This window comes from Bubalus bubalis, chromosome 14 (genome assembly GCF_019923935.1).
Source record: "Bubalus bubalis isolate 160015118507 breed Murrah chromosome 14, NDDB_SH_1, whole genome shotgun sequence".
In the NCBI taxonomy this organism is placed as follows: domain Eukaryota; kingdom Metazoa; phylum Chordata; class Mammalia; order Artiodactyla; family Bovidae; genus Bubalus; species Bubalus bubalis.
This window is the reverse complement of record NC_059170.1, coordinates 13850895-13873626: the sequence shown is the minus strand read 5'-3', so window position 1 is coordinate 13873626 and position 22732 is coordinate 13850895. Positions and strand designations below refer to the sequence as shown.

The following is a 22732-nucleotide window of genomic DNA, read 5'->3' as shown; positions in this document are numbered from 1 at the left end:
CCAGCAGACCTTCCCTCTGGGCTGCGAGGGGTGTGAGGCCACACTCTCCCCCAGCCCATGTGCCGAGGGTGAGGCAGCGTAGAGTGCTGCCCACCTGCAAGTAGCCCGAGTCCCTTCCCAGCTTGGCAGAAACCGCTCCTTTAAAAACAAGGCCCATGTAGCATTCAAGTGTAGGTTTCTGGGTTATACTCTGCGTCTAGAGCTTGGGGCCGAAATCTCTGTGCCTAGAATATGGTTTAAAGGGCCCTGCCCTTCCCTTCCTGTGGCTGTTTTTGTAGTGGTCTGTGCTGGTGTGGATCAAAAATGCTGCGGTACAGAGGAGAGAGCCGCCTGCCTGTTGGATGCATGGGTGGGGATGGGCATAATATGCCAGCCCAGGAAGCCTGAGGGTGATCATTGAAGAGACATCGGTAAGTGTAATCAGTTGGTTCTTAAAATGGTCATCATGTGACATATGGCCCTGGTGTGACAATGTAGGTATGCAAGTATGGTCCCTGGCTTTGGAGAGACCCAAACAAGCTCAAGGCAGGTTTTTTATAGAGTTATCAGTTAAGAGCATCCCTTTCCTGTATGACCAGTCAGACCAAGACATGCATTTCCCAAGTTCTCAGATTTGGGGCCAGTCCTAGTCTATTGCAGGCCCCTCTGAGCACCACCCACTTGGAGAACCGGGATCCCAGTTTGAGATCCTTCCTGTCGTCCCTGAACTAGATGTAGCCAGGCACCCTGCTTAGGTTCTCACTGTTGCCTTGGCTTGCTTCTTGGCGCTTCGTGGTGTGACTCAGAGGAGGATGTCTTCCCTCTTGGACAAGAAGGTGGTAGGCGGGGATTAACACAGCCTTTTCCTGACCCGTGTGTTCCCAGATTCTCGCGGGCAGGAGAGCGCTTTGCTAACCAGCGACGGGAGAGGGGGTGTGTGGCGGGGGCCTTAGGGCTGGGGCCCGGGCATGGTGTCACGCGACTGCCCACTTGGACTTTAACCAGCAGGTCTGCTGCTTCACTGGCTCTGCTGTCGGGCAGCCCCACTGACTGGAGGAGACACACCTCCTCTGGGTTCTTCTGTGACTGCCTTTGCCCTTCCCTGTAAGTTTCTTGATCCTTCTTCCTAGCAGAAAACGTGGCAGCAGATTCACAGATTGAGTTTAACCCGAGTTCCTCCAGACCTGACAATGGCTGAACGACCAGGAGGCCCAGCATGGGGGTGGGGGGCTGTTGGGGAGACCCTCACTTCGGGTGGAAGTGTCCTGGCCTGTGGTGGGGAGTAGCCTGCTTCTCCACCTGCTCACACACAGCACCGACTGCAAGAGCAGGGGCTTTCTGCATCCGGAGCAACCCCCAACCCCTGCCCCCCCAACCCCACCTTTCCTGCCAGGAGGAGGCCTGAGTGGTTTCTGACCTCGGCCAGGGACACCGCCCTTGACAAGGATCTGTGGTCTTGGTGCTGAGGGCAGGGCCTCCCTCCTGACCAGCCACATCCTGAGCATTATTGCCCAAGGCTGGGCCTGGGGCTGGACACTCACTGGCCTTTCAGCTTGAGCTCATCCCCTCCCACCATTTCAGTTCTTGGGGGAAAAACAACTCTTAAGTGGCATTAAGTCACCGCACCAAAGGAGCTCGTGGAACAAAACAAGGTCACATCAGTTAAACTGATCAAGTCTGGTCTCAGCCCGAGGGTCCTCAGTGGCTCTTCTGGGGTTGGTCTGGGGTTCTGCTCCCTGCTGGAGGCCTCTGCAGCTGCCCCAGGACACCCGCAGTCACCCCTGGCCACCCCTTCTGTCCACTCCGTCCACGCGAGCGGCCAAGCCTGCAGCCACTGTGGGTCAGCTGACTGGCTTCAGGGTTCTACACTCCACTGGTCTTCCTCCCAAAGATTTCTTTTAGATTCCACACGAAGTTCCTTCCCTAAGACTTAGGCCACCTCCAGAAGGGCCAGGTCAGGACCAGGACCTGGGGTCCACCTGGGATCCCTCCTTACTATCTCTGCCCCTGGGCCTTTTTCAGGGGTCCCTTTTTCCTTTTGGCACAGGCCCTTAGATCCCCCCCATGAGCGGGGGACTCATCACTGTGAACATTAGAGGCTGGGCTTTAATCCTATTCCTTCAAGGTCCCAGGGCCTTAGGCTTATTTGCCAAGCTCTCCTTAGCAAATGACAAGCTTCTCAGTATTTTCCTCCCAGGAAAAGTGTCCTCTCGCTGGATGCCTGACAGCTCTACGTCTGACTCAGTTTCCCTCTGTTTAGCATCAGTCCATGGGTGCTGCAGTCCTTTATCTAGTGACCCAGCCGGCTGGACGTGGCGAGCTGGAACTTACCCAGAGCGCCTGAGGGAAACTGCCCCGCTTGTCCCTCCGAGTTGCTGGTCTTGCCTGCAGAGTAAGTCTGGAGATGTCAGTGTTGTCAGCTTTTTTTCTGATTCCCCCACAAAACAGTCCGCAGGTGAGAAATGTATTTACATTTTTATTTAGGAGCAATCAAAAGATTTAAAGTACCATTTCGGCCCATTTCAAATTGTACAAGCAGTTTGGCCCTGTTCCCCTCCCTTATCCAAATCCACAGATACAAAATCTAGGAAATGTGCAATTTGCATCTTAGAAATAGCAGCATCCCCACAGGGGACCTTGTGAGGCCTGGAGACTCAGCCCAGAGGGCAGCCCCCTCCTCCTGGCCCGGCACAGCCGCCGTCCAAAGGCAAGTTCCAACTTTCTGTTAAAAACACCTTCCTGGGGTGAGGACTCTGCTTCCGCCAGGCCTGGTGACAGCCCGCGTGCGCCTCTGCCTCCCTCGCCAGAGGAGGAGGGCCCCGGACAGACAGAACAGGGCAGTGGCCTCTTAGCACCAAGACGATGGCTGCTTCGGTGGCTCCGGGGCAGGAAGCGCACCGCCAGCCAGCTGCCCCTGGCCTCCCGGCCTTCCTCCCGCAGCCGCCTTGCCCGCCCTCGTCGGGGAACAAAAGGTCTGTGCTGAGGACCAGCCCGTGAGTGGGCGGCAGAAAACCAGATACCAGGGAGGCAGACGGACCCTGCCGCCTCTGGCAACCTCCAGCCTGGCACAGAGGCTGCGCTCAGTGCACTTTGAGTCAGCTGTGCGGACAGGGGTGAGGCCGTCTCTCTCCATCAACAACGATGGCACAGTCTGGCCCCCTGGACACACTGAATGAAGCGGTGCTGGGGAGTGGGCAGGAACCCCACTGCTCAGGGGCGACCCCCCTCCCCTCAGCATCACCCCACGGCCTGTGACCAGGCCGCATCCACCCAGGGGGGCGCTGGCTCTCCAGGCCACAGGGGCAGCGAACTGGATGGGAGAGCTGGCGGGGCAGGACCCAGGGCGAGTGACTGCGTCCCCGAACACGAATCGCAGGACGAGCAGGCGCCCTGAGAGGCTCCTGGCTGGGAAGGACCAGACCGTGGGCCTGCACCTTCCTGTCCTCCGTGACTCCTAGATGGTCCGCCTCCCGCTCCAGTCACATGGGGGCCTTCAGACCATCCCCTCACCAAGGGGAGGGATGAACGTCGTAAATTAGCCTCAGCTGAAAGACGCTCCTCACCTCTCCCCCCAGGGAGCAGAGCGGACTCCTGGAGGAAGACGCGCTCTCCAGGTAAACGCCCAGGCTCCCCGTAAGAGCCCGCCTGCTCTGAGAGGACAGCAGGAGACACAGACAGAGGGGCTCGGCCGGGGCCGAGGACAGCAGGGATGGAGCAGCACCGATGCCCCTCGTCCTGCAAACCCAGGTAGGACTTCAGCACCTGGAGGAGCGGGAGCCGGCCCCACCCTCACCCGCAGAGCCAGCAGCACCTGGCACCCACCCGCTCTGGTCTCCATCCCTCGCAGGCTCCCGCTGTCGGGCTCCTCTGGTGCTGGCCAGGGCCTCCGTGCAGAGGAGGCCAGGTTTGCACGCCGGTCACAGGTTCTTCAATTGAAGAACCAAAGAGCAAGCGGCCTGTCTTCTCCAGGCCAGCGCTCTGCCTGCTCCTCCTCCCACCCAGATGCCGGGTCAGCCCTGACGGGAAGCTGCGTCCGCCCTCACTTCCCTGCCCCCAAGTGTGACCAGAGCTGGGGACACAGATTCCAGCAGAAACGAATTGCACACGAGGCCCGTGGGTTCACCTAGACCCAGAGCCGGGCAGCAAGCTCCATGCTACACAATCACCACTTCACCTTCCACTCCGCATCTGTTCCATCTGTCGCGAGGTCGCCTGTAGCCACCCCAGCCCACGTCACCCGGCCCAGCTGTTATGAATGGAGCCAGGACACAGCACGGGGGGGGGACCCAGACTAAAGCCCTGCTTGGGGAGGGGACTGTTGAGAGAGGGGTCCCCACTTGCCCCACGTTTTCCGGTGTTGGCGCTTCTGTGCACGCAGATGCCCTCTAGCCCCCAGGCCTGGGCAGGCAGGTGGGGAGGGTCTGTGCTCCCGGGAAAGGGAGCAAAGGCAGCGGGTGCAGGGGCACGGGAGCAGGGACCAGTGGCTGAGAAGACACAGCCTACGACTCTCCTGACCAGGGCAGCTGCTGGCTTCAGCCTGCAAGGGCTGCCCGCATCCAGAGGCCTTTTCTCCAGCACACAGCTGAGCCTTGGACAGTTTAGTCGTCACACAAAAGGTGAGTCAGACCGGCACCCCACCCCAGGGAGAGTCTAAGAATAGAAAAGCGGGGAAGGAGCTTTAGGAGGAGCCCAAACTCCAGGTTTTATGATTTTTTCCTTGGCTGGCTCTTTTCTCCTTTAAAGTGCCTTTATCCACATGGGCTGCAGTCTTTGAATGGGCAAAAGCTGCTCCAGCTGGAGGAATTTGGTCCGAGAAGAGGACAGGAAGACAAGAGGCAGCAGGGCCCGGGACAAGGCAGCAGAAGCAGGGAGCTCTCAGCAAAGATGTGCACAGAACAGCTGATGCTGTGCCTCTGTGGAAGGCAGCCTGGCACCCAGGGAGGGGACACAGGACCTGTCACAAGACCACAGACTGAGGCGGACAGAGCCCACAGCATCTGTGTCTCGGCTCGGAGAACACGCGGGACTTCAGGTAGGAAGGCCTCCCAGGCCCGTGAGTGCCTACAGGTGCCACCTACCCTCGCCCACCTCCCACCTGTGCTCCCGACAGCAGGGTGGGCAGTCAGCCTTGAAAGGAGCTTGAGTCACACAGGGCCACCCTCCCCAGGTGCCGCGAGTCCCCCAGCCTGGCTTTCCACTTCAGGACCTCAGGGCTCCCGACAAAGAGAGCCCACTTTCCAAATCAAGAAGCTCCTCAATAGTCAAGAATTAAAATATGTAATCAAAGTATGAAAGTATACGTAGCACAAATCCAGATTTCCTGTATCAGAATGGTGATCTGGTCTCACCTATTCAAACTGGATCTACAACCCCGTGTAAAAAACACAATACACCAAACATGTACAAGACAGGCCACAAGAAACACCGACACGGCTCACCATCTCTGACGAGTCCAAGCGCAGACAGAAGGGAGAGATTAGTCACCTTACAAAAACAGGCTTTTCTTCAGGAGAGACTAGCGCCAGCCTACTTCCAACTGTGCAGCCCACAGACTGCCTCCTACCAGAGGCAACATCACGGTCTACCTTCTGCTGGGGTGCAAGCCCGCGGTGACCCGCCTGGCCACGGGGCCCTCCCACTGCACCCTGCTGCACCCCAGCTCTGGCTGCCGTGGGTGTGTCTCTGCCCAGTTGGCTGTGTTCCTGCTTTTGCCCCCAGGGCCCCAGGTATCTTTAGACACCCGTTCGATGACCCAGCCATCTCTGTCTCCTTCAAGCATGCGGCCCGAGCCCCCACCTAAGTCACTCAGATCCAAGAGCACAGGAAGGAGAGTCTGGCCAGCCTGGGTGGTCTCACTGCTTGGGGGGGGGTGGGGGGCGGCGCATCCTGGCTGTCAGGCAGGGCCCCCGTCTGTGAGAAGACCTGTCTGCAGGCAGCACTGTGACTTTCCCACCTTTTAAGGAGCAGCTGGTGCTGAGGCGGGGTCACTGTGTCTTGCATGAACTTGTCCACCATGTAATTTATTTTCTCTGCTTTGCTGTTTGGGTGGTTAATGACATGTGAATACAAAAGAAAAGAAAATCCCCTCGGGAGAGACAGCCCCTGGCTGGGGCACACAGGACTCTGCGACACAGCCACTGGAGCTGGCTTCTCGCGGCGGCCCCGCCCACCCGCAGCACCCACGCGCCACCAAGGTCTCGCGTACACGTGAGGTGCACACGTCACCAATAAAGTGTCAACTGAGTGTCTACTGCATATGGATATATATGAATTAATCTGCATGTACATAAACACTACAGGAAAAGTTCCAGGCGTCTGTTCTCTGATAGAAGGCAACCCCAGTCGCCATTCTTGGCATTTCTCCAGAGGCTTTGGGGCTAAGTAGCTTCACACCCAACATGGAAAGGACACAAAAACAGGCTGCAGAGCACGCCGAGGCCTCACATGCCACCTGTTTATCAAAGGAGAGGTGGTCCCTCATGGGACGGGCAAGCGGGAAAAGACACTTGGGAGGAACAGTGGCTCTGGGGCTTTTGGTTTCCACAGAAAAGCCTCTCCCGGAGGCAGAAGGGGCGACCACTGCCTCCATGCTGGGAGCCAAGCCCATGCGGTGCCTGCCTGGTCTGGTTCTGGGGGCCGGTGGGGAGGAGGGCTGTGGCTACCCCACCCCCTAGTATGTCTCACCACAGCCCCTGCCCTCCCTCTGGGGTCTCCTGAAGCTGCCCACCAGCCTGGGCCCAGGAGGAGCACCCAGGCCTTGGTGCTCTGGGCAGCAGGGGGTTTCTGGGAGCTTCACTCTTTACCTGCTGCTTGCAGAGTGGCTGGTCTTGAGGATACAGGGATTTACCACTGAGCACAGCTTTGTAAGCAAGTTTCTCAGTGTTACAAAGGCACCTCTTCCTGCGGCTTTTCTCAATTAAAAAAGCAGATGACGGTTCGGCTAACATAAAGATCGTGTTTTCAAGTTCGGGGATATAAATACAGAACTTTAAAACCTCACAAGGACCTGTCCAGCAAAGTCCAGCACACCAGCCAGGCCCCAGGCATGGGGCCAGGACTCGAACTTTGTCGGGAACCCCACACGCAGGTCTCTGTGCTGAGGCCCACCCTGGCTCTGATGGTTCCGAGAGGTCTCCGAGCCCCGTCAGTTCTTGCTCTGACAGGTTGAGCTTGGGTCTTCCTTCCCAAACCAGAGGTGGCTGTGGAGTGAGTGTCGACAGAGGGCTGTGGAAACCCCCCAGCGGCTGTGGCCTTCACTCCCATCGCCCTATCCCTGTTTCTCTTGTCAATTTTCCTCTCTAAACATGTCTAGACTGAAAAAAAAAGCGGCACACAGGTCAGGACATGAGGCTTGACGGGTGTCTCTTTAGTCGATCTGATCACTGAAGAGTTATGTCCATGAGTCAGACTCTGTGAAAAAGCAGAACTGCTGTAACAGCTTACGAGAGTGTGAGCATCAGACACTAACCACATACCGGCTCTGTTTTTTAAACCACCGGGAACACGGGCTCCGCAGTGATCATCCCAGGAGGCGAGGCGAGGCGAGCCCACTGTGCAGTTTGCCAGTCACCGCTGAAAGGGCCAAGGTCTCTTCAAAGGCACTGCCTTCCTCGAGGACCGCAAAGGAGGCCCGCGGTTGCAGGTGTGGTGACCCCAGCCTGACCGTGGAAGGTGTAGGCAGGCGCGGCCCACGATCTTCAGAGAACAGACACGGGGCGTTTCCAGAGATGATGTAAGAGACCATGGACTGCTAACCAGAGTTTCTATGTAATAAAAGTGTCTGCAATCTGACATTTTACTAAACGTGTATAGGCAGGTTTATATGTTAAAAACTTGATTCTGTGTCTATGAATATGAAATCTGAACTATTTATTCATTGGAAGGCAAAGGAGAGGTCCTACATTGTGGGCAGGAGAACTGGCAGACGCGTCTCCCCGCTCGCGAGCAGTGGCAGGCTGGGTGGCGGCGGCCTTGGCCGTGTGGAGGCCTGTGCGGGCCGGGGGCTGGTGCGGCCTTGGCCTGTGGCAGCAGAGAGGGGCTGGGCCCTTCCAAGCAGCGGCGGCCTCCCAAGGCTGGCCGGTCCTTCATAGCCATCAGTTCCCGTTCAGTCTGTTTCTGAGGAGGAAACACAGGCCCGTCACCTCCATGCGCGTCACCAGGATGGCCCGCCCTCCCACGTCGGGGACTTCATCCAGAAGCTCGGCCTTCCCACCAGCCTCCCTGCCCTCCAGCCCGAAGGAAGGTGGCGCAGGCCATGGGGGCAGAGGATGGGATGCTGGCCGCACCTAGCAGGGCCTGGAGCCTCCCCTCAGCAAACCTAGGCCTGAGGCCGGGCTGGGAGCCTGACTTCTGGGCGGTAAACCCTAGCCACACACCGCCTCCCCTTCCAGCTCCTCAGAACACACTGCTCATTCGGCAGGTCTGCTTCCTGCCATGTGTCCCACTGATGCCTTCATCTGTTGGGGAGGGGGCGGCTGTTCAGAGAGACCCTCACTCAGGATGCCTGTGGGGGGTGGGGGGGCGGTGTTGAGGCTGGCTCAGAGGAACCAGCTCCAGAGGCCAGCCCTCCCTGTCCCCCTGGATACCTGTCTCGGCCAGAAGAGGACGATGCTATGAAGGCACGGCCAGCCTGGCCACCCCTGCTCTGTCCCACCCAGGACACCAGCTCTTCACTCACAGTTGGAGTTACCCGCTGAGGGGAACCAGGGCTGGTGATTCAAACCCATTTATCCCAAATCCAGGTTAGCATTTTTTTTTAATTGTGGTCGAATACACATACCATAAAATCTACTGTTTTAACCATTTTTAAGTGTACAGTTAGGTGGCACTGAGGACATTTCATAATTGTTGTGCAACAACTACCACGCTATTTCCAGCTATAAGAATATAATTCAGGGGAATTGCAATTAAAAAAAAATAATAAACTAGTGGGTTCTCATCCCAGCAGTCTGCCATTTTGTTGGCAGAGCCAAAGCCAGGTGTGGGCAGGCCTGATGCTGGAGAAGGTGCCTGAGGCAACCAGGCCTGTGGGCCCACACCTGTTCCCTGGTGCCCATGACACCCCCCCCCCCCCGTGGGGACCCCATTGACTCATGGGGGCCTGCAGAAAACAAGGTCACATCCAGAAAAACCCAGGCCTGGAACCAACTTCTGAAAGCCCACAAATTACAGAAGCTGAGAATTCAGATACTTCCCTGGTTTCCACAGCCTCCCATAAAGGGATGGATGTGAGAGCTGGACCATAAAGAAGGCTGAGCACTGAAGAACTGATGCTTTTCAATTGTGCTGGGGAAGCCTCTTGAGAGTCCCTTGGACAGCAAGGAGATCAAACCAGTCAATCCCAAAGGAAGTCAACCCTAAATATTCACTGGAAGGGCTAAAGCTCCAATACTTTGGCCACCTGATGCAAAAACCCAACTCTGGAAAAGACTGAAGGCAGGAGGAGAAGGGGACCACAGAGGATGAGATGGTTGGATGGCATCACTGACTCAGTGGACACAAGTTTGAGCAAACTCTGGGAGATCGTGAAGGACAGGGAAGCCTGGGGTGCTACAGTCCATGGGGTCACAAAGAGTTGGACACGACTGAGAGACTGAACACCACCTTGCTCCTGGCCAGCCTGTGACAAGGCCACCCATGAGGAGGGTGGGGAGAGGCCAGGAACTCAGGTCAACACCTGAGAAAACAATACCAGATAACGTGATGTGTCTGAGGCGTCAAACCGTCTTCAATAAATAACCTTCTAAAGCTTTCTTTCAAGTACTAGTGTCCTGATCCAGAGAAGCTGAGAAACAAATTCAAGCTTTGGATTCTGTATATCTAAGATGGAAGAGGAGTCTCCATGTCCTCTACATCAGGAAGAAGTACAGAAATGCAAGGTACAGGATTTTTCACCTTTTTTTTTTTTTAAAAAAAAAGCACTTCGTGTATCTAAGGTCAATGAAAGGCTCCCTCTGCTTTTGTTCCCCAATTTGGGTTGAATTTCCTCATCAGGAATAGACAGGCCTATTCTGTCTCCTGCCTGGTGGCTTGTCTGGCTCAGGTGATGTTCTGCCTTATTCTCCTTTGGCTAAGACATGATTAGAGAAGTGTGTTTGTTAGCCATCTGTATGTCTTCTTTGGAGAAATGTCTATTTAGTTCTTTGGCCCATTTTTTGATTGGGTCATTTATTTTTCTGGAGTTGAGCTGTAGGAGTTGCTTGTATATTTTTGAGATTAGTTGTTTGTCAGTTGCTTCATTTGCTATTATTTTCTCCCATTCTGAAGGCTGCCTTTTCACCTTGCTAATAGTTTCCTTTGATGTGCAGAAGCTTTTAAGTTTAATTAGGTCCCATTTGTTTATTTTTGCTTTTATTTCCAATATTCTGGGAGGTGGGTCATAGAGGATCCTGCTGTGATGTATGTCGGAGAGTGTTTTGCCTATGTTCTCCTCTAGGAGTTTTATAGTTTCTGGTCTTACGTTTAGGTCTTTAATCCATTTTGAGTTTATTTTTGTGTATGGTGTTAGAAAGTATTCTAGTTTCATTCTTTTACAAGTGGTTGACCAGAGTTCCCAGCACCACTTGTTAAAGAGATTGTCTTTAATCCATTGTATATTCTTGCCTCCTTTGTCAAAGATAAGGTGTCCATATGTGCGTGGATTTATCTCTGGGCTTTCTATTTTGTTCCATTGATCTATATTTCTGTCTCTGTACCAGTACCATACTGTCTTGATAACTGTGGCTTTGTAGTAGAGCCTCATTATCAGAGAAATGCAAATCAAAACCACTATGAGGTACCATTTCACACCAGTCAGAATGGCTGCGATCCAAAAGTCTACAAGCAATAAATGCTGGAGAGGGTGTGGAGAAAAAGGAACCCTCTTACACTGTTGGTGGGAATGCAAACTAGTACAGCCACTATGGAGAACAGTGTGGAGATTCCTTAAAAAACTGAAAATAGAACTGCCTTATGATCCAGCAATTCCACTGCTGGGCATACACACTGAGGAAACCAGAAGGGAAAGAGACACGTGTACCCCAATGTTCATCGCAGCACTGTTTATAATAGCCAGGACATGGCTAGATGTCCTGGCTATTATATATTAACCTAGATGTCCATCAGCAGATGAATGGATAAGAAAGCTGTGGTACATATACACAATGGAGTACTACTCAGCCATTAAAAAGAACACATTTGAATCAGTTCTAATGAGGTGGATGAAACTGGAGCCTATTATACAGAGTGAAGTAAGCCAGAAAGAAAAACACCAATACAGTATACTAACGCATATATATGGAATTTAGAAAGATGGTAACAATAACCCTGTGTACAAGACAGCAAAAGAGACACTGATGTATAGAACAGTCTTATGGACTCTGTTGGAGAGGGAGAGGGTGGGAAGATTTGGGAGAATGGCATTGAAACGTGTAATATCATGTATGAAACGAGTTGCCAGTCCAGGTTCAATACTGGATGCTTGGGGCTGGTGCACTGGGATGACCTAGAGGGATGGTGTGGGGAGGGAGGAGGGTTCAGGATGGGGAGCACATGTATACCTGTGGCGGATTCGTTTTGATGTTTGGCAAAACTAATACAGTGTTTGAGGTTTAAAAATAAAATAAAATAAAAAAAAATGATTAGAGAAGTGTGGATTCACTGGTGGATTAACTGTGCTCCTTCCTTTCCCTGCGCATGTTTAACAAACACAAAATGAAACAGACCCAACAATCAACCTTTCATCACAGATGCTTGAATGGGTTCTGCTGCCTGGTGCCCCCAGAAGCAGCCAGACAAGGTGGTCCTGCTGCCAGACGGCCTGAGAAATAGCAGCTACCCCAGCCCTAGACTCAGCTCCCCACCACCCAGTGCCCCGGCACCCTCAGAGGACAGCACAGTCCTTGGGGGCTCCTTACCCAGCTGAGGTCCAGCCTGGGGACTCTGCGTGTCAAAGGGCTCTGCGCTGGCCTCAGGGGCGCTGGGCTCCCACGACTCGCTGTTTTCAGACACCTCCACATAGGCGTCACCCAGCCCTTTGTGAAGGGCTGCAGGGTCGCCGGCGCAGGGACCCTGGCCCTCGCTGCCCGTGTCGGCCACAGCCCGGGTCTCCTCGCCCAACTTCTCAGCAAACCACTGCTTGACCTGCTGGGCACTCATCTGGGTCTTGTCGCAGAGGCTCTGCAGGTCCTGCTCGTACAGCATCTTGTGGGTCACATAATAGTCCTGCAGCAGCTCCCGGTTGCTGGGCGCGATGACTAGCAGCCCGGGGGGGAAGTTGCCCCTCTTGTAGTCTTCGTACCACTTGAGCTGGCCGTTCTTCAGGGCGTACCGGCTGTCCCCAAACCAGCGCACCACCTCGGGCCGCGGCAGGCCCGTCTGGGCCATGATGGAGTCGTAGTCCTGGGCGCTGGGCCACTGCGTCTGCACGAAAAGCTGCCGCAGCAGGTGCCGCTGCTGGGCCGTCTTCTTGTAGCCCACCTTGCCCGGTGGCTGCTCCGCCAGCTTGCCAGGTGCCTCGTCCTCAGGCTCGCAGATGCCCAGCCCCACGAGCTCGCCCTTGCCGTTGGCCTCTGTCACCCGCAGGTTCTTGAGGTTGATTTTGATGGGGCTGACTTTGCGTTCAGCCAGCATGTGGCCACCGGGCATTTCTGGGGAGCCGTTTTCCCCGGCTAAGCACTCCTCCCCCTCGGTCTCAGCGGCCTCCTCCTCCCCTGGAGAAGCCCCCTCCTCGGCCTTCTTGGCCTCCTCGGCACTCACTTTTTTCCGTCTCTCTGAAAACCAGCCATCAATCTCCCTGCGGGTCATTTTGGTTTCGGTCCTCAGGCGGTCCAGCTCCTCGTCCAGGGGAAGCGGGTTTTGTGCAAAACTGCTCTCCAGGGCTCTGAGCTGCTCAGGGGCCCGCTCCTTGTATTTGGTTGGTGTGAAGTCGGGGGTCTGGTGCCAGGACTGTCGCTTGGCAGAAGAGGGGGTGGCCAGGGTGGCCGCCGTGGGGAGGCAGGTCACCTCGGGGGCCTTGCACGACGGGGAGAAGGGTGCCTCGGGCACAGGGTCGACGAGCAGGGTGCCGTGCTCTCCAGACAGCCCAGCCCTGGAGCCTTTGAGGTTCCGGCAGTGGTACCTGCGATCGCTGAACCACTTGCGCACCTCCCGGGTGCTGAGACCCGTCACTTTGGTCAGATGCTCCACTTCACTCTGCCCTGGGAACTGGTTCCGACAGAAGCTCCCTTTCAGAGCTGACAACTGTTCGTGAGACTTCTTGTTTTTGTAGATGCTGGCATCAAGGAAGGCTTGGGAGGTGATGCTGGGGCAGGCTGTGAGGAGGGACTGGGCGGCGTTCACCACCTTCACGGCTGACGTCGTATTTGAACACACGGTGTTAATGGGCGCCACAGCGGGCGGCTTGGGGACAGAGGTGACTGCCAGGGGGAGAGCGGAGCTGGGGGCCTGCAGCCCATTGGCCATCAGAGGCTGAGTGACCAGAAGTCCCCCCGCCGTGCCCTCCGGCTGCCCCACCACGTGCCCAGGCAGAGCAGCCTGGATGAGGTGCTGGACGTTGCCGCTGCTGGCAACCAGGGGGGTGTTGAGGACCGTGATGGTGGGCTGGGGCACCGACTGGATGACGGTGTTGAACATCTTTTTCCGGGCGTCCTCAATCTCCTCCGGGGACCAGCTGATGCCCTGCTTCAGCCTCTGGGCGGTGAACCAGATCTTGAGCTGTTCCTCCGGGTACTTGGTGACCACAGTCAAATAGCAGAGCTCGGCTTTGGTCGGGTAGGGGAACTTGTGGAAGGAGTTCTTCAGAAAGCTGTTGGAGTCCATGGCCGCGTTGTACGTGGGAATGCTGCTCAGCGGGATCATCACTTTGGGGAGGGACCTGGCGGTGGGGAGGGGCTGCTGGGCCTGCGGGGGTGGCTGTTGCAGGGAGAGGAGCTGGGCGATGCCCGCGGGCAGCACCGGCACCGTCCCCAGCAGGGGGCCATTGGCCGAGTGGGGGGGCTTTGCGGGGTTGGTTGAGGCCTGGCTGGAGGGGGCCGCCCCATTGACAAAGGCGTGGTCCCCCTCTTTCACTTCCGTGTCCCCAGCTGGAGGGTTTGGTAAGGCCTCCCCAGTGGGCTGGTTGGGCACATTCTCCTTGAGCGTGTGGATCTTTTTGGCTTCAGCTTTGCCTTTCATTATCTTCATGATTGGAGTCTTGGTGATGATGATTTCCGCCTGTCCATCCATCCCCTCCACGTTTGGCTCCCCTGACAGGTCAGGAGGGCTGGCACCCTCGGGGACACTCTGTTCCACAACCACATGATTGTCTGGCTTGGCCACATTCCACACAAAGTTGGCTTCTCCTGAGTGACACTTGGCGTTGTGCAGAGAAAGCCCCTCGGGAGTTTTTGCCAGAAAGCTGCATTCAGTGCATACAAAGCTTGGGTCTTTGTTAAAGTCTGTGTGCTCTGAGCTCAGATGTCCCACAAACTGGGTTATGTCCTGGGATCTGAAGTCACAGTATTTACAGGCATATGCGTAGCCATCCAAGGTGCTCCGGTGCCCATTAGCCAGCGAGGGGACATCGGGACCACTGGTGCTCTGGGTGGCCTCGGTGCTGGTGGCAGGCGCTTCCGGGGGCGGCTCCTGGGGGGGCCCCTCGGGCCCGGGCTCTGCGGGCGGGGCCTCGGCGCTGGAGCCGGGCAGCACCACGGTCTTCACGGGGATCATGCACGGGGTGGTGGACTTCCTCTTGCTGGCCATGACGACCGTCGTGCTGGGTGATCAGTGGGCGACAGCTCCTCCCACCGGGGGTCTCACAGCACGGCTTCCAGCTGCTCCATGAGGCCTAAAGGAATAGCTTCCGAGGGCTTCTTCAGTTGTTGGCAGAAAACAGGTTTTCCCTGTTAAACCTGGGGAGGAAAAAAAAAGAGGTGAGGCTCTCCTGAGCTGTGTGTGTATCCCCGATTCCCAGATACACTCTGCTGCTTGCCTCTGATCACCCGGGCCTTCTCCCAAGGAAGGCAACAGCACCTTGGATGGAACGTTCCAGTCGGGAGCCCCTCCCTCAAGCACAAAACAGTGCCCCAAAGAGTGAGTGGTTCATCCCAACACCACGGGACGGACTTCAGCCATGTGTTTCTGTTTTGTGTTTCCCTCTGTTTCCTTGCATAAAATAACTCGGATTTGAAAACGACAACAATAAAAATAATCCTCCTCTGGACCTTCAAATGAATTCTGGCCATGTCAGAGCGAGAACAAAAGACCCTAGTGTAATTCTTGTTTAAATGTTTGGGCTAGTGAGGGCTTTCTTTTCATAGCCTTCCCACACGTGAGCGCAGGACACCGCCCCTGCCTCTCCGGCACCAAGCCCAGAGGCCGCGAAGTGGCAGTGTGTCGGGGGGAGAGGGCGCTGCTGCCCGGGGCCGAGCTCTGGGGACCGCCTGCCCTGCCCTGTCACCCCCGGCTCCAGGCTGCGGGAGAGGGACCACCTCAGAGTTACTGCCTGTACCCCGGACTCCTGGTGCTCAGGTAAAGCCCAAGGTTGGAGGGTCAGAGGGCGCGCAGACGCAGTTTGTGGCCCCAGGACTGCACCTCTCTCCCTGGGCAGCAGCCCCTTGAGTGGCTTCGCCTTGGGTGTGCGTGCGACCCGTGATCTTGTGTTGGGCTTGCTTTTTATTTTTTCTGGTGCCTTTATTGTTTCTTAAAAAAAAAACCCCAACCCTGAAAGCTTTGATCCATTTGAAGTTTATTTCAAAAGCTGAGATGATTTATTTACATGTAAAGTACTCCTAATTCTTTCATGAGATGCCAGGAGAAAACTTTCTGTGATGTCTATTATTCATATTAATATACCACCGCAATCATCATTACCTTTCTTTTAGCAAATTGCAATGCTGATAATGACTAAAATAACAGTTATTCTAATACCAGAATCGTATTATCATCAGTGTTTAGATTTGATATAAAAGTGTAAAAAAAAGGTAAAATACTTCCATGTAAGTTCTTAATAAATAAACACAGCAAACTACTTTTTTTTCCTTTAAGACCTGGTGATCATGATGATAAAAAATAATTGCTAGTAAAAAAACAGTTGGCATGAGATAAGGATAAACATACGCCCAGTGCACCCACCTGTCACCATTTCCTCCACTGAAATGTTATGCATTTTTTAAACTTAATTTTTAATAGTAAAAATAAAATAGCAATATTAAGTAAAATTTAAGAAAACCACCTATAGTTTTCCATCTACTGCAAATATTTTGTACCCATTTTTAATCATTAATGGGCATACACATTTTTTTTCCATTAAACATTTCATCATAAACAGTGTCATTAAATAAGCTTCATAATTACAATATTCAATAGCACCTAATAATGTACCCCTACAGAGTTCAGCCTCCTCTGCTACACACAGGCCTCAGTGTCCCCTCTCATGGGTGACAATGAAATGGCCTCTGGATTTATAGGATGTATTTCTTCTATCAAATTATTTCCTGAGGCTGAGCACACAGAAATGGGTAATTTACCAGTATCAATATTTCTAAGCTCCTCTATATAGTACCAGCAAACATTTTAAATTAAGTGCTTTACCACCTAATTAAATTCCAAATCAGGAAAACTAAGGATACTACAGTTATGTTTTCAGCAGGCAAATCAGATTTCCAGATAAGTCACTGAAGACATCAAAAAGAATATACGAATGTGCAAGTGACGTAAGAAAAAACTGACTTCATCAAAATTAAAATAACTTTCTGTGCCTTAAAGGCTGCCATCAACAAAGTGAAAAAGACAAGCCATGAAACAGGAGAAAATATTTGCAAATCATATCAGATAAAAGGGCTTATAACTGAATAATAAAAAGACAAAAATCCAATTAAGAAATAGGTAAAGAAGTTTCTTTGGAAGGAATGATGCTAAAGCTGAAACTCCAGTACTTTGGCCACCTCATGTGAAGAGTTGACTCATTGGAAAAGACTCTGATGCTGGGAGGGCTTGGGGGCAGGAGCAGAAGGGGACGGTGGAGGATGAGATGCCTGGATGGCATCACCGACTCAATGGACATGAGTTTGAGTGAACTCCGGGAGATGGTGATGGACAAGGAGGCCTGGCATGCTGTGATTCATGGGGTTGCAAAGAGTCAGACACGACTGAGCAACTGAACTGAACTGAAAGAATTTGAATAGACATTTCTCCAAAGCAGGCCTACAAATGACGAATAAGCATATTTAAAAAGTACTTGGGCTTCCCTGGTGGCTCAGTGGTAAAGAATCCACCTGCCAATGCAGGAGACACGGTTTTGATCCCTGCTCTGGGAAGATCCCACATGCCGAGGGGCAGCTAAGCCCATGCACCACAACTATTGATCCCGTGCTCTACAACCCGGAAGCCGAAGCTGCTGAGCCCACGTGTGGCAACTACTGAAGCCTACACTCTAGAGCCCATGCTCTGCAACAAGAGAAGCCACCTCAATGAGAAGCCCATGCACCGCAACTGAAGAGCAGTCCCCCACTTGCTGCAACTAGAGAAAGCCCCTGGAGCAACGAAAACCCAACACAGCCAAAAATGAATACATTTTTTTAAAAAAGTGCTCAACATCATTAGTCATTAGGGAAATACAAATCAAAACCACAATGAGATGCCCGCTTACTCCCACCAGGATGACTGTAATCACGATGACAGATGATAACACTACAGGTGAGGGAGTGGGGAGACCAGAACCCTCCAGCATCACTGGCTGGAGGGCAGAATGGGGCAGCCTTTGCTGCACTTGAGAAAATAGCTGGGCAGTTTCTCAGAAAGTTAAATACAGAATTACCATGCTGCTGCTGCTGCTAAGTCGCTTCAGTTGTGTCCGACTCTGTGCGACCCCATAGGCGGCAGCCCACCAGGCTCCCCCGCCCCTGGGATTCTCCAGGCAAGAACACTGGAGTGGGTTGCCATTTCCTTCTCCAATGCGTGAAAGTGAAAAGTGAAAGTGAAGTCGCTCAGTCGTGTCCGACTCTTTGCGACCCCATGGACTGCAGCCCACCAGGCTCCTCCGCCCATGGGATTTCCCAGGCAAGAGTGCTGTAAGGCCCAATAATTCCACTCCTAGGTGTATACCAAATAGAAATGAAAGTATGTCCATGCAAATATTCATAATGATAGCCCTGAAGTAGAAGCAACCTCAATGGCCATCAACAGGTGAATGAATAGACACAACAGGCTTTGTCCATGTGACACGCTACTGTTCAGCCATAAAAAGGCATGAAGTACTGACGTGGGCTACAGCACAGATACAAACATCACGAAGGCAGACACATGATGCCACGTGTCACGTGGCTGCATCTGTGTGAAACACTCAGAATAGGCATCTCCATAGTGACAGAAGGTAGATTAGTGTTTGCCAACAGCAGGGAGGGGAGGGGAAAATGGGGACTGACTGCCCACTAACGGGGATGAGGTTTCTGTTTGGGGTGATGCATAAAACTGTGAACATGCTAAAAACCACTGAAAGGACTTCGAAAACCCACGAGAGTGGAGGGTATCAAGTTACAGCCCTCAGTTCTGTAGAAGAGGGCCGTCACTGTCACACCTCAGGGCCCAGTACAGGTGGCCTCCTGACCGGCCTTCCTCTTCCTCACGACCGCCCCGGGGAAAGTGAAAACAGTGGCTATGAACACCAGTCAAGGCGAGAAAGGGACGAGAACCGCAGACCTGGCGGCTCAGGAAGCAAGCATGGTCACCGGGAGGCCCGCCTGCCCAGCCCAGTCCCCGACACTCAGGCCGAACTGACCTTTGTGATGGCGACTGGGCTCCAGCAAAGCAGAGTTACGGTATGTCCCCTGTGTTTATTTACGAAGGCTCAGCAGGGGACAACACGAAATGGAATTGATTTTAGGAGATGGTCCTAATGTCTGAATTAACAATTCAGTCTCAAGGTAGCCCCCCAACTGTCTTCCAAATCAATGATCCAGGAGAGTACCACTGCCAACTGTTCTGAGTGGCTCGGTCACCTGTCACGAAGGAAGCTGATTAAACAGCAGAAGTGGGGGTGGGGTGAGGGGGACAGCAATTGCCAAAGGTCCCTGAGAGTGGACTATGGGTAGACAGCGCTGTAATCTGCACTCTCATTTCACTCCCACAGCAAACCCCGGAGAAGGTACTATTATCACTCCTGGGCTCAGGGCAGTGCAGTAACCGCCTGCAGGGCACACAGCTGGCAGGCAGAGGCGGCTGGCAGGCAGGCTCCAGAGGCTGCCCTCCACCAGTGCACGCACCGAGCTCTCCGAGCAAGCACAACACTGCTGGAAGGAGGCCTGGAGGACTTTCCCCAGCTGTACTTCCCCCCGGTGTTTATCAGGAAAAATGCCAAACATACAAAAAGTTGAAAGAATTTTCCAGTGAATTCCCACATACTTACCACCTGGGTGACATCATCCAGCTGTTTTCAGTAATTCCACCCATTTAGCTAAGAGGGGCTGAGTCTATTTGTCATACGTTTTTTTCAAGGGTATCCAATAAAAGTAGTAAGAGTAAGGCCCTGTCTAGAAACCCCATCCAGAAGCGGCCCGTGGACCCTGCCGGATGCGCGGGGCAACAATCACCCTGAGCAAACAGCCTGTCAGCCAAGCCGAGCCCTGAGTGAGGTGTGCTGAGAAAAGCAGGAGGTTCTGTGCTGCCAGAGAGATTTGCAGACAGGACCAGAGGACAATCCCAGGTTCATCATCATTCTTTGTACAGTCCTTTCTCCACCCTGTCTTGAAAGTTTGTCTTGTAAATGCATTGTTTTTCTTTAATGAGGAAATAAGACTGAAAGTACATAACTTTCCCCCCAGAATCTCTCTTTGGAAACCAGGAATTGCTCAGTTCCCTAAAGTAACAAAGCTGTAGCTAAGTCACTGTACTTCAGCACTGCAAATAATCACATTTGTGGAGCTGGAAAAAAAAATGTTTGCGGATCAAATTCTTAAAGTGTTTAGCTTTATAGATAAGTCAGGAACTTTCCATTGTTGTTTTAATTCTGAGGAAGGAACTGGAAGGACAATAGGAGTTCAACAAAAGATTTCGAATGTTGAAAAGGCGACTGTCAGCAGACGCATTCCAAGTGTTGTGGGGGCCAGGCTTTAGCCCTCCTTGACACGCGACACACAATTTACCGATAGAAACAGGACTGACGGGAGAAGCTGACAGAGCTGCAGAAACATACTCAGTGATGTTAATATACTCTTCATGGTTCTGAAAGCTTGAGTAGACAACAAGAAAGGATGAGAAGGATAAGACCTCCACAATGAGGATGGCTTGACAGGCACAGGTAGTCTTGAATATGCTACAGTCATCCCCTTCATATTCTTTTAAGAACATTTATGAGACAAAGTTTCTCTCAGAAATAATGAAGAAAAGTGAAAATCCTCCCTGTTTTCCCCAGACAGAGCCACTGTTAACAATCTAGTGTCCATTGTTTCAGACATCTTTTATAGGCATAAGTTACTATAACCAGTGTTTTTAAAAACCGAAAATGGAGTTGTATTTTGTTCTGATCCTCTTTTCTTCCCACAATGATGTAGTTTCAACATCTTTTAATGTCAGAACCTACCATTTATCTCACTCTTTTAAACAATGTTCTAATTTATGCATCCACCAAAATTTACTTAACCAATCTAGCTCTTAACAGACTTTTGCATTTCTCCAATTTTTTATATTCTTACAAATAATGGCTCAATGGATATCCCTGAGAATACGTTTGTGCATTCAAAAGTATCTGAAATTCTGAAGTTCTTTTAAGTAGAACTGCTGTGGCATTTATTACTTATTTTTTCCGGCCACGCTGAGTCTTTGTCGTTGCGCACAGGCTCGCTCTAGCTGCAGCGAGTGGGGGCTACTCTCGAGTTGCGGTGTGCGGGCGTCTCACTGCCGTGGCGTCTCTTGCTGTGAAGAACAGGCTCTAGCTCAGGGGGCATGTGGGATCCTGCTGAAGCAGGGACTGAACGTGTGTCCCCTGCATCGTCAGGCAGATTCTTAACCAGTGGGCCACCTGGGAAGCCCTGCTGCGGCATTTAAAATATTGTCAGTAAAATACAACAGTGCCCTCCAAATAGGTGGCGCTGACTCTCACTCCCATCAGCAGAGAGCGACGTGACCTCAGCGTCGCCACGTGGCATCACTACTTCTCGCCTCTGCTCACACGAACGTGAAAAACTGGCCACTACTGTTTTAACTTGCATTTCTGTACAGCGAGGGCTGAAAATCTTTTCACATGTTGTTGGTACTTGTGATAAATTACTTTTGCCTGTTTTTTCTGTAGATTTTAAGAGTTCTCTACATATTAAGGAAATTGGCTCTTCATCATCTATCACAGAGGAAGCTGTGGTTTATACCAAGATTGCAAGGATGTTTTAATACTAGGAAATTTCTAAAAATAATTAACATCATTGCTAAATTGGAGAAACCAAAATAGCATTTTAATAGGGTTATACTCTAATTTCTTCTTGTGGTAAAATAAACACATGACATAAAATTTCCCATCTTAACTACTTTGAAGCATAGAGTGTCACTCACACACCCTCACTGTTGCTCGGCGGGCCTCCAGCCCTCTCCACCCTGCAGAACTGCAGCTCTAGACTCACTGGACAACAGTGGTCCCCTGCCCCTCCTCAGCCCCTGAAAACCATCGTTCTCCTTTCTGCTTCTACGAGTTTGGCAACTGCAGACGCTCCGTGTAAGAGGGACTATGTGGAATTCGTGCTTCTGAGACTGCCTTCTTTCACTTACTGTCCTCAAGGTTCACCCACGCGGTGCCATGTGACAGATGCCCCGTCAGCATCCTTGCTGAAGATCATTTGACCACGTATGACAGTTTATTTCTGGGCTCTGTATTCTTTTCCATAGGTCTTTGTCTATCTCCATGCCAATACCATGCTGCTTTGGTCACTGTCGCTTTGTAACATGTTTGAGATCAGGATGTGCAAGGTCTCTAGCTGTTTTTCTTTCTCGAGATTATCATGGCTATTCAGGGTCCTTTGAGATTCCAAATGGGTATTAGAATTTTTTTCCATTTCTGCAAGAAAATGTCATTGGGATTTTGATAGGGGTTGCACCGAACCTGGTTTCAAGGTGGTTGGGTTAAGTTTGTTCTTTTTCTAGTTCCTTGAGGTATAAAGTTAAGCTGTTGATTTGAGATCTTTTTTTTTTTTTTTTTTTGACCACACCATGCAACTTGAGGATCTTAGTTCCCCAACCAGGGATTGAACCCATTCCCCCACAATGAACCACAAAGCCCTAACCACTGGACCACCAGGGAATCCCCTTTCTTCTTTTTTCTAATGAAAGTATTTATCACTATAAATGTCCCTCGTAGTACTGCTTTTGCTGTATATCAAAGTTTTGTTATGTTGTGTTTTTGTTTTCACTTGCTTTAAGGTATTTTCTAGTTTCCCTTGCAATTTCTCCCTTGACCCACTGGTTGTTCAAGATGTGTTGTGTAATTTCCTCATATTTGTGAATTTTTCAGTTTTACTTCTGCTATTAGATTAAGACCTATATGTACTGATGTAAATATATCTCTTAAGATATTTAAATAATAAAATATGTAATATACTGCATAATAAAACATATGATTTCATCATATAATAATCTATCTAGACTTGTATTTGCTTGAATATGAAAAGAATTCAGGAGAAAGGATAAATATTGATCCATTAAACAATAATGACTTTATCAGGAAGGAGAAGAGAATTTACTTTTTTTAAACTTTATGCCCTCTGTATTGTTTGAATTTGTACAGTCATGTGTTGCTTTTAATTTTAAAAGTAGCAGT

General features: G+C 51.9%; 1 protein-coding gene and 1 long non-coding RNA gene across 7 annotated transcripts in view; one reads left to right on the top strand and one right to left on the bottom strand.

Moving 5' to 3' along the window:
- The first annotated feature begins 424 nt into the window (after positions 1-424).
- On the top strand, positions 425-6234 carry LOC112578707. Of its 2 annotated transcripts, XR_006544374.1 has the most exons (3): positions 425-1083; positions 2240-2371; positions 3555-6234. It is a non-coding gene; the product is annotated as an uncharacterized LOC112578707 (long non-coding RNA). The 2 variants fall into 2 exon arrangements; XR_003103014.2 differs by having other exon boundaries at positions 425-2371.
- The window catches only part of ZHX3 (zinc fingers and homeoboxes 3), a 114433-nt gene continuing 94143 nt past the window's right edge, over positions 2443-22732 (bottom strand). For all 5 annotated transcript variants that reach the window (XM_044927650.1, XM_044927648.1, XM_044927649.1 and 2 more), the window contains exons 3-4: positions 11874-14846; positions 2443-8094 (exon numbers count right to left, since the gene is read on the bottom strand). In XM_044927650.1, the coding sequence (XP_044783585.1) occupies positions 8084-8094; positions 11874-14697 (2835 nt within the window). In that variant the 5' untranslated portion in view covers positions 14698-14846 and the 3' untranslated portion in view covers positions 2443-8083. The remainder of the gene's footprint in view (positions 8095-11873; positions 14847-22732) is intronic.